The 13,589-nt window shown below is 46.2% G+C and overlaps 2 protein-coding genes across 2 annotated transcripts; one reads left to right on the forward strand and one right to left on the reverse strand.

Moving 5' to 3' along the window:
• Positions 1 to 2,058: 2,058 nt before the first annotated feature.
• On the reverse strand, positions 2,059 to 3,777 carry LOC135671950 (anthocyanidin 3-O-glucosyltransferase 6-like). Its single transcript, XM_065180391.1, has one exon. The coding sequence runs from the start codon at positions 3,726 to 3,728 to the stop codon at positions 2,271 to 2,273; it is 1,458 nt and encodes a 485-aa protein (XP_065036463.1). The 5' UTR covers positions 3,729 to 3,777; the 3' UTR covers positions 2,059 to 2,270.
• Positions 3,778 to 10,620: 6,843 nt separating this feature from the next.
• On the forward strand, positions 10,621 to 12,525 carry LOC103982103 (squamosa promoter-binding protein 1). The gene is made up of 2 exons (XM_009398915.3): positions 10,621 to 11,298; positions 12,086 to 12,525. Exons 1-2 carry the CDS (start codon positions 10,946 to 10,948, stop codon positions 12,246 to 12,248), a joined length of 516 nt encoding a protein of 171 aa, XP_009397190.2. The 5' UTR covers positions 10,621 to 10,945; the 3' UTR covers positions 12,249 to 12,525.
• Positions 12,526 to 13,589: the final 1,064 nt, after the last annotated feature.

The following is a 13,589-nucleotide window of genomic DNA, read 5'->3' on the forward strand; positions in this document are numbered from 1 at the left end:
TTGTAGCAGATTTTGCCTCGACCGTCGTAGCAAAAGTAGGGGTCCATCGTGGTGGGTCTTACCTTGACCACTATAGTGGGAGTAGGAGTCCGCCGTGGTAGTTTTGCTTTTGTAGATCCTTTCTTTTTTTCTTTGGTTTTCTCCGGTCTCCCCTTTTCACTCCGGGAGTTAATTTCCTCTCTAATTTTTGACCTCCCCTTCTGCTTCAGAGGTTTTCTTCTTCATTTGTTTTTACCTCCCCCTTATGCTCAAAGAGGTTGTTTTTATCACTACCTCTCCTTCTACTTCAGGAGGCAAGGGGCAGGCTCTCTTTCGGCCTCTCCTAGGAGAGGGTGTCAATTGGGGGCTCCGTCATGACGAGCCATGGCTTGACCACCATAGCGAGAGTATTGATATGCCGTGGCGGGTCTTGGCTCAACTGCCATAATGGGAGTATTGATCCACTGTGGCGAGTCTTGGCTCAACTACCATAGCGAGAGTATTGATCCGCAGTGGCAACTTTCATCATATCGAGTCTTGGCTTGACCACCATAGCGGGAGTATTCATTTGTCGTGGCAACTTTCACCGTAGTGGGTCTTGGCTCGACCATCGTAGTGGGAGTATTGATTCGTCGTAGCGATTTTTGCTATAGCAAGTCTTGGCTCAACTACCATAGCAGGAGTATTGATCCATCGTGGCAGCTTGGAGCTTTTTCCGAGGTAGATCCTATCGCGCAACTTGGCAGTGCCTTTTCTCCTTGGGCAGCGGTGTTGTGGTGCACCGAGTCATTTTTGACGTGCACCCTTTTTGCGATGGTGGCACATTGGGTCTTTTTTCTGGGATGTGGTGCCCTTTTAGCTAGCTTTGATCACGGTGGGGTCCCTCCCCACTCAAGGAATTTGGCCAGCCTTAGGTTTAGGCATCGTTTTTAGGGTTCTGGGGGCTTCTATCTATTAAGGTTCGGGGCCCGAATCTCATTGTGGTCACTTTTTTGGTGATGACGCAAGGATTTTGTGCTATCCGAGGTAGATCTGTGCAGGCGTCATTTTTGCGAGAGACGAGGGATCTTCTTGTGTCCCTTCGGTTACTGGGAGGGGGCTTTATTGATTTAGGAATGGCTGCATCTTGAAGCGATGCAGCCCGACTCTGAAGCGGTGCATATCGAATCCACACCTTTTGGAATAGCATGAAACGACACTTGCTAGCAAGAATACAACCTCGCAAGGTATGGGATTGGAAGGACGACCCTGAACAAATAAACTACCCGCCTAAAATATCGGCAGATGCTAGCAAGCACAGTGGGAGCCGACTCCCTACGAAAGGTATAAAAGCCACCCCCAGGTAGATGCCGGGAGACAGGACTCACTATCCATAAACACTGAATGAAGCTTCAGGAGGGCCAAGCAGGTAGTTGCCTCTCTACTCTCTCATTTACATAGCTGATACTACTGTCTTCCTCCCCTTCCATCTTTCGCTGACTTAAGCATCGAAGGGGTCAAGTTGGGAAGCCCCCGGCGTAGAATTATTGTGTAGGACCACTAGCGGTCAAGAGACGACTCCACTATCAGGACGCAGCCTCGCAACCACAAGGCAACCCTTCGATCGGAGGACAACCAATCCGTCCGAAGAGAGGGCCTCACCGCCAAGCAAATCTTGATTCTTCTTCCCGGTCTCACCGCTCCAAGGCCAGATCAATCTCAACAAATTGCCTCCCTTACAGACCTCCTATGCCGGTTTGCCATGTCAACACTCCCACATCATTACGTTGGAGAACACAATGATGAACCTGCACCTTCGATAGTGAACCAATCATGCTGACTCACCAATCGACGATATCGATGATATATCAATTTTCTTATTTATCCCTCTAACTTAGCATATATATATATATATATATATATATATATATATATTTATATTTATATAAAAAAATTCTTTTTAGTTAATAATGCTATTTAAAATAAACTTGTGAGTCCGCTTGAGACATTCGGACCAGCCGACGGAAACGGTCTTCGCTGCAGGAAGGGCTTCCCATGAGATAAGTATGGCTCTAAATAAATGCAAAAGAGTCTGGTTGGTAGAGGGGAACAATCCATGTCTTGATTAATGACAATGGTAGTACATGGTGACATCCAATTAACTAATTTTCTTGAATTGACATGATCAAGACTATGATACATATGACACGGATCAAGATATATTAATTTCTAATCCATCCATCGAATATGAATGGATCGATGATGGTAGTTGCTGGTCTGGAACTCGAGAATGGCAAGAGTAGTAGCATGGCTCAGCTTTGACGGAGTCCTCTCTCACTCGAAGCTGATGTCTTGAATTCCTCCGCCAGCTTTTCCAGGCCAATGTGAGAGGAACCTCCTTTCTCTATGGCCTTTCTGCTCGCCAGGCTCATCTCCTTCGCTTTTGCTGTCACCCTGTTCACTTCATCGCGGCCATCCATCAAACACCTTATTCCTCTCTCCACCTCATCTGCAGTGACGAAGTTGCCCCTCTTCCTGTCCACCTTCAGCTCTACGGCCACCCCCAAAACCTTCACCAGCTGGAACGCATTCAGGTGCTGCTCGGCGTACAGCGGCCACCCGAGCATGGGGACTCCGTACCACAAGCTCTCCAAGGCCGAGTTCCACCCGCAGTGCGTCACGAACCCGCCGACCGCCCGATGCGCCAGTATCGCAGCCTGCGGCGCCCACTCCGGCCACACCAGCCCCCTGCCGGCGGTCCTCTCCAGGAACCCTTCTGGCAGCACGTCTTTGGGTGTCGCATCGACCAAGGCTCGGATCTTGCCTGCCGAAGGCGATCGCAGGCACCATAGGAATCGCCGGTCGCTTCGCTCCAGCGCGGCGGCGATCTCGCGCACCTGCGGCACGTCGAAGCTGCCCATGCTGCCGAAACACAGGAATACCACCGACTCCGGAGGCTGGCTATCCAACCACTTGACGCACTCGTGCTTCTCCCCGCCGGGTTTGCTGGTGTCCTCCTCAACAGCGACGATTGGACCAATGGGGTGGACGAGCGGCGCCGGTCGATCCGGGGCGCAGTGGCCTTCCTCGATGGCCGTGAGAGGCCCTCGCTCGAGCTCTGCGAAAGTGTTGATTATGATGCCTTTGGCTTCGAAGAATCTTCTGCCGTGGTACACAAACCAACCGTAGACCCGATTGTCATTCCTCATGAGAGGAGTCGGCATCGACTGCGACGGTATCGGAATCACGCCCGGGATGTCAACATCCCTTTCCACATCCTCAAAACTTGCCGGATTCTTCTCGCCGAGAACGGGTAGATGGAGCATGAGCGCGAGCATGACGGCGCCCGAGGTGAAATAAAGGTATGCCGGAACGCCGAGGTCGACCGCGACGTCGATGAGGGTGGTAGCGAAGAAGTCCAAAACCAAGGCGGCGACGGCGGCGGACGAGGAAAGGGATGCGACGGCGACCTTGACGTGGGTCTTGTGGGCCTCGATGTAACGGGAGATGAAGTCCTCGGGGCCTTCGGTGTCGGCCGGGAGCTCCACGGGCGGGAGCTCCTGGAAGCTGATGTCGAGGTCGGAGGCGGCCGCGGAGCGGAGGTAGGAGGCGACGGCGGAGCCTGAGCTTGGGGCGGGGAGTCGTAGGAGGAGAAAAGTGGCCGAGAAATGGTTTCCCTCCAGTCGGAGGAGGCGTTTGGCGGCCTCCACCATGGCGACGAGGTGACCGACTCCCGAAAAGGTGACGAACACTAGCCGGAGCTTTTCCATCCTGCGCGAGTGTCGTATGGAATTCTCGGTGAGGCGGGTTTGACAGCTTGTTTGTTTATAAAGGCCAAAAGGCGAAGCTGAGGATTCGAAATCAAATTCATCGATGGTTAGACTAATCAATACTTTCTAAATATATTATAAATATATAAATTTAACGAAAAAAAAGGAAAACTAGATGAAAACGTAGATGCTAATCAAATGGATCCGCACCTTATGTTGTCGGTCCACACTGACACGTTGTCGAATCCGAGTCACGAGGATAAGGGAACAAAAGGCTCTGCGCTCATTTACTCGTCTCTCTATCGGCAGTGATCGCCTGCGTTAGAAGGATGACCTTTGGCCATTGTTTTTTTCCCTCTTTTCTTGAGAAAATTTGTTCTTAATTTTTTTTTATAAATAATAAGTAATTAAGATAGTGACAGAGAATATAAAATTAGTTAGTTACTATTTATCATGCCAATATTATATCATATTAACACCTTCCTATCCATGAATATCAAGGCTCAAACGGTAACTTGTGTGTTACCGAATTATGAATTCAGTAGAATATTCATAAAATATTTACAAAAGAATCGGTTACAAATTAACTCCCTTATAGAATACTCGTAGAAATATTTTCAGAAAATCAGAAGACAGTTCGAGACTTTACGAACCGGCTCTCCTACAAAATATTCGTAAGAATATTCTTGAAAGATCAAAAGGTAATTCGGTACGGTTACGAACCGCCTTTTCTATAGGATATTCACAAGATATTCTCCACCTCTTTTTGAGATTAGTATAAAAACACATTCTTAGCTTCAGATTAAGAGAAAAAAAGAGAAAAAGAGGTATAACTAAATACTAACTTAAGCGGGATCGACTTGGGAAATCCACCGACCTCGATCTTTGTACAAGAATGAGATTGGAGAAACCTTGCTCTATCACTCACGGCTCCCTCCATATGGATCAGGGCCACATTGTGCTGATACAAACATCAACGATAATTTTATCTAATATATAGGATTTAAACTCATGATCTTGTAATAATATATAAGTTTTTATCCATAAAAAAGGTATATATATATATATATATATATATATATATATACTGTAGAGAAGGTATCTTGTAACCATCCTGAACTTACCCTTGGACTTATATCCACGCAAGCAAGCAGGTGATAGGTCGTTTAGGCCTTTTGCTCCCATGGGTCTGGTGTGGTGCTTGTGTGATGGGTGATAGCTAGTTGGTTGTGTATTTTCTATCATTTATCACCCCTCAAGGCGTACTTCGGGGCCCTTACAAGAGGGGTTCGAAGTGTGACATCTAGTTCATTTGGTATATTCAATGCATTATTCCTTGGTAGACTCAATTTCCATGCTTTGGGTGGATGCGATGATTTGATTTTTCTGACTCAAGTGCATTGGCCACGTTTTTTCTTATGCCTCCGCTATAGCGGGTTTTCTAATGCGGTCGAGTTTTTTCAACTCACATGACTTAAGCGCTATTCGCCCTAACCCTCCACCATAACAGGTCTTCTAATGCAGGTCAAGTTTTTTTTACTCACACACCTTGGGCGCCATTCGTCCGGTCCTCTGCTATAGCTAGTCTTCTAGCATGAGGTCAAGTTTTTCTGACATGCACCTTGGGCGCAATTTGGCTCGATCTTCCACCGTAGCGGGTCTTCTAGCACGGGTCAAATTTTCTCGACTCACATGCCTTGGGTGCAATTTAGCTTGAGCCTCTACCATAGAGGGTCTTATAGCATAGGTTGAGTTTTTTCGACTCATGCACCTCAAGCGTAATTTGGCCCGAGACTCCATCGTAGCTAGCTTTCTAGCATGGGTTGAGTTTTCTCGACTCACACCTTGATCGTGATTCGGCCCAAGCCTTCGTTATAGAGGGTCTTATAGTGCAGGTCAAGTTTTTTTTGACTTATTGACTTGAGTTCGACCTTGCGCTTTCTATCATAGTGAATTTACTTCCGTGCTGATCGGGTTTTCCTGTCTTGAGTGTATTTAGCCTTGTGCTTCTACCGTAGTAAATTTATTTCAGTACGGATCAGGTTTCCCTAACTCACACGTCTCGATCGCATTTAGCCTTATGCCTTTGTCGTAGCAAATTTATTTCGGTATTGATCGGGTTTATCTTGACTCACACATCTCGGGCACATTTGGCCTCGCACTTCTACAATAGCGAATTTACTTTGGTGTCGATTGGGTTTTCCCGACTCATATATCTCGAGCGCATTTGACCTTATACCTCTATCATAGTGAATTTATTTCGTCCCTCTGTCATGGTGGATTTTAAATCTCCTCTTCGCTGTTATGGATTTTGGGTCTTCTCATCATAGTAAGCTTTAAATCTCCCTTCCATCGTGGCGAATTTCAAATCTCCCTTCCACCATGCTAGATTTAAAGTTTTTCCATCATGGTGGGTTTCGACATTCTCTTCACGATAGCAGATTTGCTATGTCATCTCTCCACCGTGGTAGTTTTTAGACTTTCTTGTTGTGGCAGGTTTCAAATCTCTCTTACGTTATGGCAGGTTTCAAATCACTCTTCCGTTGTGGTGGATTTCAAGTCCCCTCTCCATCATGATTGATTTCAAGTTTTTCCGGCATGGCATGTTTCATACCTTCTCTCCAACATGGCAGATTACTTAGTTCTCTCTCCTTCGTGGTGGGTCTTAGACTCTCCTTTCTTGGGATGTGTTTTCGAAGAGACACCACGTCTAATTGCGGGAGGAGAGAAATCAGTCTCTTCCTTATAAAGCTCCTCTTCTCGTAGGGTGGGACTCTACCTTCATATGTGCCTTGAGAGTTTAGAGTTCAGAATCTTAGGAGCTTTTAACTTCACCCCCAAGGTTTAGGAGCATCTCCCCTTTGTCTCGATCGATCATCGAGTCCATTGTTATGACATCGATCTTGCTCTTCTGTTTTAAGTTGGGATATCTCTCATTTCTAATACAAGTTCTTCATGTTCTTCTAGTTATCAATCGATCGAGGTTCGTGCTCAATCTTCAGGTAGTTTGAGGGTAAAGACAGTTAGGTCCTCTTCGTCAAAAAGGGTTTCTCTGGCTAACTTAAGGGCTTTGAGGGATTTGGAGTTCATGAGAAGTTATCGTTATTGCAATTTAGTGGTGAGCGCACATCTTTTGGATCACTTGAGACTAGATATTTCATCTCGTCTAAGTTTGTCTTGCAAGTTTCTCGACTGAGTCAGCGTTTGTTTGATTCTATTCTTGGGTCTATTTGCTTGTCTTGTGATGCTCTTAAGGTGGGCCTTCAACTTTCTTTCCATCCAATGAAAGTGTTCTACCTTCAATGGTGGGGAATATCACCTTCCCAAATGATGCTTAGCTCATGCTGTTATCTGATAATATTCATTAGGGAATACCGATGTACTGATATTATCCTAACTTGTACCCTCTTTACTACTTGTCCAATTGTGTATGAGGGGTAGTGGCTACTACCTATCTGCTTAGGGAGGTTTCAAGGTCACAGGTGCCCTTTTCCAATAACAAGGGTTGGAAGGAGTGCTTCTTTTTTATGAGGTAAAGTCTTGATTGAGATTTTAGGCTTACTTGGTCGGCATGTAGTATTGATAACATCCTTCCCTTCTTATTGGACAAGGAGGCAGGTTAAGTGCTTTGTATGAGGGATATACTTTCTTCCTATAAGGCAGCCTAAAAGATAAATAAGTGGCTTATCAATATGGGCCTTAGCCTGGCTCCTCGAGGTATAACCCAAACTTCTTATTTCTTTGCTCGATCTTTCATTTTAATCTTCAATCTTATGATTGGGTCCTTTTTGCATACAAGAAACTACATGCCCTAAAAAGGAAGGAACTTGACTCTTCATCGGAGGCTACCAAGCCTTGATCAATCCCGACAACCACCTACAAGCCATTGGTAGAGGAGTTAGATCCACCTTGGTCTGATCGTCATGGTGGCAATGACCGGCCAAAGAAAAGGTGTAAGGTCCTAGCAAAGAGGATTGTGTGCCCTTAAAGAGATGTCACACTCGGAGGTTCGATTCAAGAATCTAAGCCTTTGCCAATATTAGTGCCAATTCCCGTAGAAGGTCGAAGCTCTAGACCAGGCTTGGGAAAGAAAGGGAGCAGGTCAAGGTTGATCTTGGACTTGTGTAGGGGAAGGTACATGCCCTTCACGACCTTGCAAATGGCTGATCTACCAAACCTAACCCTGGAGACACTATTGTAGCCCCGATAGGAAGGTCTGAGGGAGATATAGAAGATGTGGGGCGAAGGCTTAGCAGCGAAGAAGTACTACCATGGGTCTTTGTGTATAGATATAGTGAAATAGCTCTATAATTCCCCTTTGGAGGTCCTTATTGACACTTGTTTTTGGAACAAAGTGGTGGTAAGTGAGGTCGATTATCTGTTCCTTCAGCTTTCCCTCACTAACTTATTATTTTTTTATTCGCAGCATCATCACTATGTGACATCTCTCTCTCTCTCATCCACTACTGAGGCGTCAATCGAGGAAGATATGATCTCTCTCTCCCCCTTCTCATTTGATCACTGTCTCCTTCGCTTCCTTTAGTCGTTCTCCATTAGCATCTCGAGACTCTTGGGTTTGAACCTCTCTTCATCTTTGTTGAATTTTTTCCTGTTTCATCTTATGGATCTCTTTATCTTAAGATGTATGATTGTTAAGTCTTGGTCATGTTTCTGGATTCTTCACATCAAAGTGTGTTTTCTTCTTTTTCCGACTAGATTACCAAGTTTGTGTTTAAAGGTTCGATACAAAGGCAAAAGGATTACACTGCTTAATCTCGGAGGCTGATGACTTCGACCTGGAGGTCGTTCGATGAGTGGTGACTCGGCAAGATCTCAATGATGACAAATCTCAAGGCGGTCGGTAGCTAAGGGATCATGTACTCCTCTAGCGCAAGACGATCGTTGCTGGATATGCAAACCTTATCGGCTTGGCATTCGTTGAAGCCACACGTGATGGTCAGATCGGTAGGCTGCCAATGGGCATGACAACACATGAGATCATGCCTCAAAGAGGTTCTCAATTATGATCTAGTACAACATGTTGCCCTTGTTTGCATCTTGGATGAGAGATCAACTAGTAGTGGACTCCTACCTTCATTCTTCTCTTGTATTATCACAAACTTTCTTCTCTTATATTATCCTAAAGAAGGAAAAATATAACTTCGAACTACTTTTATCTCATATTTGGGAATCCCAGTTTATTAACTCAGAGCATTTAATAGACTAGGTCAAAAAATCTCACTCGTGCATGACACATTGAGAGTGTATTACTTCTACCTTGAAAACATATTACTTTCACCTTAGGAGGACAATACTTTTATCTTGAATCCATCTCAGAGTCCACTCGAAAGCACTGTATTTTTTTTTTTGGTCAGAAGCTCCTCGAACGTTTTTGTGTACATAGGTCTATATCATATCGAAATAATCAAGACATCAATAATATTTTTTCTTAACTATATATATAAATATATATATATAACACAACGGTGTCGCCCGTAGACGACTCGAAAAAGTCTTACTGGTGCACCGAGACAGTACGCGTCTACTCAGCCGTAGAATCTGCAGACGTCATCCGTCACGATCCTGGCGACTCTACCAAATGTGCACGATGGAAAAGCACAGTGTCTGGTCCCAACTTAAGTCAAGAAGACTTGGGTCCGGACAAATATCGTTTCGCGGGGTATCTTCGTGAGCGTTCATCTCATTTCAATCATTTGCTTAATTTTATCAAATTCGATTAGGTTAGATGAATGATCAGATGGTAAGAAAGGACCGAATCATGTGCATAGAAAATATTTCCTAATGGGCAGGCATGATGGAAGCAATCTTAATGTCAGATGCGTATTCGTGAAGGCTGACTTGGGCCCCACGTTGGTACTCGAATAGGATCTCTGCTACCGATGGGGCCCCCCGCCTGTTGACCAACCATTAGCGACACGACAACGCCCGATCAGTTCCACTGGGATTACGGAAGAGTGCGCAGCAACGATGATTACCTACACAGACAGTGTATTCTTCTCGCTACATTAAGATCATGTAGCCAAATCGATGTCACTCCAATGAGCACGAGAATTAGCCACCGGGATGCTATTTTATGTCATACGAGTCGTATTAAATCGTAACCTTCTCCCCTGCTGGGCGGGCTGTAAAAGGTCCAGTCTTGACTCGGAGGTGGGCATCTCACTCGCCTCTCTATGGCGGAGACTGTTGTCGTTTCTGGGCACCGACAGTAAACAAAAGACACGATCACGGGTGATCTCTGCTCGCTGTACCCTCTCGGTTCATCTCTGTGTCATTGTCCTCCTCTGTGTTCCTTGGATCACGTGGAGTGCAGCTGTCAGGGTGTCGTCGTTAGCGTGCAGGGGCGGTACGATGAACAAGGCAAACAAGGTGTCACAGAAACAGAGGAAACAGAGATCAGTTGTAACCCGGGCCGGCGTCCATGGGGGTGTTCTGCGCCCATGGATGGATTCCCTCGGCCATTGCATCGAGCCCCCTGAAGAAAACCGAAAGAAACCAACGTTGGCTCCCCCCTATCCCCCTTCGCTTTGGTAAATGGAAGAACAGAGCAGTGAGAAGTGCATGTGGGGTGGCAAAAGTTGAAATGAAGCGATCAAGGAGAGGGAGGGAAGAAAGCTAAAAGCGCGTCATCATGTCATGGGAGTGGGTACGCGTACGATAAAAGAGGAGGGTGCGTGTCGAGCGTGCACTGGCGAAGGTGGCGTCGATGGTACACTGCCTCACCTTAAAGTCGTCTCTGTCAGGCTTCTCTTCTCTTGTGGCACCCACCGCACCATGGCCGCGCAGTCGCACCCACTCGAAAAAAAGAAAAAAAAGCTTGGACTGAAGGCATCATCTGCACACGATGTTTGGACTTGTTTCTCTTCTACTCTTTAGATGCAGGAGAAGTTACACATTAAGGCTTGTGATGGCAGCACATATAATCTTGTGAAGCTATTCGATTTTGTGTGTGGTTTCTTTTGCTTTCTACCATTTATTCTTAACCTCTTGTCTCCCGCAAATGAAAGTCTTCCCAAGTCAAAGCAACAACAAAAAATGAGCAGGCAAAATAAGGCTCTACTCCTCTCACTTGTAGTGGTCCTCACAAACCCAACACACACCTTCTCTTCTCCTTCCTCTCCACTTTTCCTCCTCTCTAGGCACACACAACCACACTCCCGCACGCACGGACACAAATATCGCTCTCTCGACCATCCATGGAGCACCGACGGCCGTCGGCAGACCCGCAGAAGAAAAGCGGGAGGGAGAAGGCGAAGAAGGAGGTGCAGGGGGACGGGGACGAGGAAGGCGAGGAGGTGGCCCCCGGTGGGAGGATTGGGGAAGACAAGAAGCGGAGGCCATGCTCTTCTGCCGCGTCGAAGAGGGGATCGGGCGGCGGCGGTGGCAGCGGGGGCGCGTCTCCTCCTTGCTGCCAGGCCGAGAAGTGCACGGCCGATCTGGCGGAGGCGAAGCGATACTACCGACGGCATAAGGTCTGCGAGGCGCACTCCAAGGCCGCCGTGGTCATCGTCGCCGGCCTGCGACAGAGGTTCTGCCAGCAATGCAGCAGGTTGCCCCTGTTCCATCCTCTGCCTCTACTCCCTTACATGCTCGTGTCCAAAGTTACAATGATTCGAAGGATTAATCTTCGCAATATGAAAAGGATTGCCTTTATGATTCATGGCCATTCGCCTGGTTCCGGAGGCCAAGTTTGATGAGAAGCTTTTCTGCGTCTCGTTTACTTTAGCTCTTCCTGTTGTTGTCATAGAACCGTCGACTCTTTATTGTCGATGCCATGAATTCCTTGTTTTTGTGCCTCTGCTATATAATTATTTAGTACAAACTCAATTTTAAAATTTAATTATTAAATGAGGCAGATGAAGAGAAGCATAGTCTAATAGAGAGAGTGCACACTCATCTTGAAATACTGACATCCTTTGGACAAATGTTGTTCATATAGATCCTAACTGGATTTCGCGACATGACATGTCCTTTTATATAGTCCACCACTTGTGTGGAGAACTTGGTATTGATCAGATGTTCTTTGCACACGCAAATCTGATTGTTTCTTGCAGTTCTTCAAATGCATGACTTTGGCTAGTTAGGCCTGCTTGAATCTTTGTTTACTTTTTCGATCGAACATAAATGTCTTTGAAGTACATGTACTAATACATGTATCTGGAAATAAGTAGCGGAGTCACAAGATGAGATGTAGTTACGGATCAGATAAACATGAGCTCGAGAATTAATACTCGATTCGTCGTACACAAAGAAGGGTGTTTTCTTCTTTTTCTGTATTCAGCAGCATTTTGAGCTATGTTTAGTGTCCGGTGCATAATTCTCTTTGTTTACGGCAGATTCCATGAGTTATCAGAGTTCGATGACTCCAAGAGGAGTTGTCGCCGGCGTTTGGCTGGCCACAACGAGCGGCGCCGGAAGAATACTACTTCGGAGACCCAGGGAGAACGGCTGAAGCCGCTGCAGGCAAGCAGACCAAGGTGGGAGGATTCAGACGAGTGACGCCGGAAACTTCACACGCACAAGCGTTTGCGTATCAGATGAGATACTGCATTCCCCATGAAAGCATGCTCTCTCTCTTCTGTCATGCTATGGCTTTCTTGTGAACCAACAACTGATGTCAGATTTCTCTCTCGTATTATGTCCAGAAAATGCACCATCTCGAAGTTAGTTTAAAGTAAATGTAGATACCATTATGGACGACTTTGTTGAAGTGTGTATATTTTGTCAGTTTACATTAGCATTTGAGCACTTGACGAGCACTTGCATTTGCTTCAAATCTTGTATATGTGGCTCCATATCGGCATATTGTTTCATCGTTTGTTGTTTTACTTCTACTTGGAACCGGTGCAGTTGTCTTTTAATGTTTGTTGTTTTTATATTGAGATTTGTATTCCAAAAATCCGAGATCAAAAATTGATGCGGCGGCTTAGTTCCTCTTCCTTCACTTGTCTTTCTACTTGAACAAAGGAAGAGTCACCATCCTCCATTGCCTTCCCGCCGGCCAGCGTCATCCCCTTTGCCTTTGCATTCACCCTGTCCCATCCTCCATCGAGCACCTCGGTCCCCTCTCCGACCCCTCTGCAGTTGGAGACGTAAATGTAGCGAGGTGTAGCTTAAAGAAGGAGAAAGATCTGAGTTAACCCAAAGGAGAGAGATAGGTAACAAGTGACTCGTAGACGCGCCGTTCTTTAAGCCGTATTTACCTTGCGCGGTCTGTCTGTTGTCAAAGAATCTCTCTCATAGGAGCCCGACGGCCACGTCCATCGTGGCGGTGGCAAATAAGTCGAGGATCAGAGCAGGACGGGGATGGCGGAGTCCAGCGGCCACGACTCCAGCTTGGAGAGAAGGTGCCCGGCGACAGCGACCGGCAAGAACACAAGCTTGGCCTTCTCCATCCTCTCTCTCTCTCTCTCTCTCTCTCTCTCTCTCTCTCTCCTTGGCGCTTGCATAGTGTTTTCCTTAATCGGTCAAAGTCGAAACACTCTGATATGAATTTAAACTACAGGACGAGGTCCACGCACGCATGGAAGAATGCAAACCTCATGTGAGTTACCCTCCTTAAGAAACAGAAGGTTCCTACCAAGCTTTAAATCACTGCTTATTTTATTTATTTATTATTCAAATCAGGCGGAAGAAAGTGATGAGAAACGAAACAAAAGTAAAATGGAATAAATTGGAAAGCCCTCTACAGCTCTTCTACGTAGGGGATACCTACGTACGATGTGCACTGTATCATTGTAGGAGTCCACGCACGCACACATCATACATAGGAAAGGGTCCTCGCTATTGTGTATTTGGTTTTATGGTGTAAAGACATGGAAGGGCGATGAGTTGGAGTCT

Source organism: Musa acuminata, chromosome BXJ1-4 (genome assembly GCF_036884655.1).
Source record: "Musa acuminata AAA Group cultivar baxijiao chromosome BXJ1-4, Cavendish_Baxijiao_AAA, whole genome shotgun sequence".
NCBI lineage: Eukaryota > Viridiplantae > Streptophyta > Magnoliopsida > Zingiberales > Musaceae > Musa > Musa acuminata.